At 48.1% G+C, this 5,000-nt stretch overlaps 1 protein-coding gene across 1 annotated transcript in view; it reads right to left on the reverse strand.

Annotated features, from left to right (window-relative positions):
* Window positions 1-5,000, reverse strand: part of dennd4c (DENN/MADD domain containing 4C) — a 72,860-nt gene that overhangs the window by 32,026 nt on the left and 35,834 nt on the right. The window contains exons 5-7 of the mRNA XM_031585362.2: window positions 3,356-3,525; window positions 1,056-1,297; window positions 425-491 (exon numbers count right to left, since the gene is read on the reverse strand). Coding sequence (XP_031441222.1) covers window positions 425-491; window positions 1,056-1,297; window positions 3,356-3,525 — 479 coding nt within the window. The remainder of the gene's footprint in view (window positions 1-424; window positions 492-1,055; window positions 1,298-3,355; window positions 3,526-5,000) is intronic.

Raw genomic sequence — 5,000 nt, forward strand, 5'->3', positions numbered from 1 at the left:
ACACAGACACACACACAGATCTCACCTGGACCAGTATCCTGGGTCTCTGAGGAGAAGGGAAGGACACACACACACACACACATCTCACCTGGACCAGTATCCTGGGTCTCTGAGGAGAAGGGAAGGACACACACACACACACACATCTCACCTGGACCAGTATCCTGGGTCTCTGAGGAGAAGGGAAGGACACACACACACACACACACACACACATCTTACCTGGACCAGTATCCTGGGTCTCTGAGGTGAAGGGAAGGACACACACCCCCACACACACACACAGATATCTTACCTGGACCAGTATCCTGGGTCTCTGAGGAGAAGGGAAGGACACACACCCCCACACACACACACACACACACACACACACACACACACACACACACACACACACACACACACACACACACAGATATCTTACCTGGACCAGTATCCTGGGTCTCTGAGGTGAAGGGAAGGACACGTTGTGCATGAAGTGGGAGATGTGCCTGAGAACCAAAACAAAGAAACCCTGTGACATCACTTCCTCCCTACTTCCCCCCATTCACCGCTGGTCTGCCTCCACTCCCATAGAGAGTTCATCTTTAATCGGCTCAGACGTTTAACTGTACCAACATCTGCGTAATAAAAAATTCACAGTTTTATACTGTCTGTGTCATTCCAACTGTTTATGCGTAAAAACCATAACATAGTCATAACATGGAAAAGTGAGTAAACATGTCTGTTGTGGCCTTGTGTTTTGTGAGCTAGTCCATCTCTCCATCAATAAATGAGCATGAGCAAGATGTGATCATTCACTGATAATAGAAATGCATGGTCTTCATCGCAGAGGGTATCAACAAGTACGGGCACACCGTGTGAAACTGGAAACAAGGAAGTGCTGCGCTTGTGTCTATTGTTTTTATAGTGTCATAATAAAGGGTGTCAGAATCCTCAAAAGACATAAAACATAACCCTCGAGGAATGGTGCTGAAGTCCAATCTTATGTCTAAATCTGTTAACAACCCACTCCCAGCATGCCATGCCATGCCGACCGGAGCAGGCGGTCTTACTTCTCGATGGGCAGGGGGTGCGGGCCGGAGACGGAGAGCTTGTAGAGGAAGAGCAGAAACTTCCGGAAGGCCTCGAAGAAGGGCCAGCGGGAGAGCAGGCAGATGCACTTGTTGGTGTTGACGGGCCGGTCGGTGATGAGCTTCTTCTCCACGGCCGTCAGGAGGCCCAGCTGCTGCTTCTGCCGCTCGCTCAGCTGGTCCACGGGGTACGGCTCGTAGAACTGGATCGCCGCGCCATACACCTGCAGCGGGTCAAAGGGCATCAGGGGTCAAAGGTCGACGGTAGGGTTAAGGTCCACAGTGATATCCCGCATGGTATCAGAGGTAGAAAAGGAAGAATATTAACATGTAAGGAGCAGTTCTCTGGAGACTGTAAGTGCTTTGGCAGCCAGCAGCAGACTCGGGCCTTGGGCTGGTACCAGATTGGGCTCGGATCAGGTATGTTCCAGAACCAAATGCCAACCGACTCAAATCTGGCATGGGTTATATAAACGCATACCTTACATACTCCACTGCCCTCACGGACTAAATCAATGCCGATGCCAATTTCCAAACTGACCGGTGATAAAAAAAAAAACACATGAGTCACACATAAGCATATTGGTCGCTAGTCCTTATCTGGCTCTATTACATGAAGCAGCGCCGAGATCAATGCTGTGTGGCTTGCCGTACCGCTACAAAACCATGTGTGGGTGGCTGTGGTTGTTTGAGTACAAACATCCAAGGTTGTCTGGCTCTACGGGCTCCTGACTGCACAGTTCTCTAAACGCCAGCCCCTTCAGTGAGAATCCAGAACACAAGAAACATCACTCTCAGGAGAAGTCAGTGCTTTTCCACCAGCACAGCCTGCCTTGCTTGCTTTGTTTTATGAGCCGAGGGGATTGTGGGAGGCGTTTTTTCATCAAATGTTGTTTGTGTTTTTTGTTTGTGTTTACTTCAAGTATGAGCGAGCAGCTCCGCCCGAACTGATACAATGTGAGCGATGCTGGTGCTCAAAGCTGAGGCGCTGACCAGGTGGTTGATTGGTGTTTACAGTGAAAATGTCTTTATAAATCCCACTGAGAGCCACATGAATATGGAAGGCTCTAGTAATACATCAACGGTTTTTATATATTCGGTAGAAAACTTCTTTCTGTCAAGCGGTTTTGTGTCGGGAGGGAAGCATCAGATCCCAGTAGAGACAGCCACAGTTCTAAGAACTGACTGCACTGTACAGCTCTGGCTGAATTTTAATGAATGTAAAACAGTTTAATCTCTTCCCTGTGCTTTGTCTCAGGAACACAACCATGCTATTCTGACTAAAATAGTCCCAGCTTTTCATTTGGATAAGGAGAGAGGTCGTCCTTGACGCGAGCTGAAAGAACACCACTTTGTTTTTAATCAAAACAGCCGTCAAATACAAGTTGAATTATTAAAGAGCAGTGATCCCAGCAATGATTTCACATTTATTTCATGTACTGCCGCCTGTGCAAATGTTCCGCTGCGCTGCTTGGACTGATAACCAACTCATTTGGGGAGGCAACTCTGCATTCATTCTCTAAGCAATGTGTGTTTTGATTGCATAGTGAGTCATTCTCACACACAGATCACAAAACACACACACACACAACACACACACACACACACACACACACACACACACACACAGAGATAACAAAATCACACACCTAAATGAGATGGCAGCTGATTTTGGACCAGGTGTGGCCATGATCCGGCATAGATGGACAGACACACACACACCACACACACACGGCACGGATGTTTTGGACCTGGCTAACATTTGGACCCCCCCCAGTTAAGGCCTGCCAGTACATTCCTACGGTGCGTCTGAGCCTCGAGAACCCTCGATCGGAAGATCTCCTACAGTTCGTCTGTGCGTGTTCGTCTAGAAAGTCATAATTGTGACAAGGAAAAGCTTTTTCGCTAATAAAAAAATAGAGAAGGTAATTCATCTTTAATTATCAAACACAAAGTAGGAAGTGATTAGCAACCCCTGAGTAGCAAACTCAAATGTTTTAAAAATCGAGATGCATCGATAATCGTTCTATCGGTTTAGAATTGATAATCGATAATCGGTTTAGAATCGAATCGTTGACCTCTGAATCGGAATCGAATCGTGAGGTGCCAAGAGATTCCCACCCCTATCGAGAACCCTGAGTGGAGCACCAAGATCTCCTTATGTGTGTCTGAGCCTCGAGAACCCTGAGTAGAACAGACTGCAGCTCTTTTCAGAATGGTTTCTCTCTGGTAACGTTCCTCTGGTAAGGTTCCTCTGGTTCTGCTGAGTAAGTGATGCCCACCTTTTCCCCGGAGGAGATGGTGAGGACGAAGGTGGAGAAGACGGGCAGCGGGTAGGGCGTGTTGGGCGCCCAGCACTCGATCTTGGCTCCCATGGGCAGGCAGAAGAGGGGCACAGACTCTGACAGGGGGAAGGACTCGTAGTCGTCCTCTGGGTAGCGGAAGATCAGACCTGCAGGGAGAGGAGAGAGACAGAGGGGAGACCATTAGGGTAGTGGCAACCAGTGGGTTTAAGAGGTTAGATGAAGAAGGTGTAGAGAGAGAGGAGAGAGAGGGGAGACCATTAGGGTAGTGGTAACCAGTGTGTTATGGGGGGTGGGGGGATGAAGAGACTAGATGAAGAAGGTAGAGAGAGGTAAGGAGAGAGGGGAGATCAAGCTAAGAAAGTGAGTCCAAAACAGTGATAGAGGGAGTTAGAAGAGAGAGGTCTAGAGGTTTCGAGAAATGGGGAGACAAGGGGAACAGAAAAACGTGGACGCCATGAAAGAGATGACATTGGCGGGACGGAGTATGGACAGGTCAAGGGAGGAGGAGAGAAGGGGAAAGGTGGAGCATGGAGAGGAGAGGGAGGAGGAGAGAAGGGGAAAGGTGGAGCATGGAGTGAAGAGAAAGCTGAGGTCAGTCAGGGGTCAGTGAGGGGTCAATCAGGGGTCAATCAGGGGTCAGTGAGGGGTCAATGCCACACCTGAAATGCTTTCAAATAACTTCCTACAGCTGCTTCCTCTCCTCCAGATATTAAACACACTACTGACATCGACATGCAGAACAACACTCACAACTAACACACACACAGACACACAGACACACACCACAACTCTCCTGACTTTCAGTGGAATGTGACACATGTAAGAGAACACACACACACACACACACTCCTTCCACATTACCATCCCATTTTCCTACTGATTGCATGACTACGTGGCCGACTGTGGAAAGCCTGGCCCAGACACCAGCAGATCTTGCTAAACACACACACACACACACACACACACACACACACACACACACTTCTCACTCTCATACAAGTTGATGTTTACCCATTCTACACACAGAAACACTGACAGCCTAGCTCAAACTCCCACACAAACTAGGCGCAACAGGATGTCCCACACTTATTGATAAACAGGAGTCACATGACAGGAAGTGAGACAGCACTAAGATAATGTTGGGAGAGTCTTAAAGCACCCCTTGCAGCACAGTCATAACCCTCAGTTGGACCATATAAACTCAAAACACACACACACACACACCCACACACAACTCACTAAGAGCTCATATAGAATACCACACAAACAGAGAGAGTGAGTGTATGTGTGTGTGAGAGTTTATGTGTGTGAAAGACAGACAAGACAGTGTGTGTATGTGTGTGTGTGTGTGTGTGTGTGTGTGTGTGTTTGTGTGTGTGTTAAAGACAGAAGAGAGTGAGAGTGTGTGTGTGTGTGTGTGTGTGTGTGTGTGGTGTGTTGTGACTTTTACTAAGGCTGGCCTCGCTCCTGTTCTGGTATATTGCTGACCTGCCCTGTCCGTGCCATTAGTCAGCACTAAGTATGATCTGGAACCTTGATATGGAACGTCATGAGCGTGTCTCAAGGCTTTGTTTACTGGTGCAGACCAACATTACGCTGAAACCTGATTGGAATCGGACGG

This window comes from Clupea harengus, chromosome 18, assembly GCF_900700415.2.
Source record: "Clupea harengus chromosome 18, Ch_v2.0.2, whole genome shotgun sequence".
Taxonomy (NCBI): domain Eukaryota; kingdom Metazoa; phylum Chordata; class Actinopteri; order Clupeiformes; family Clupeidae; genus Clupea; species Clupea harengus.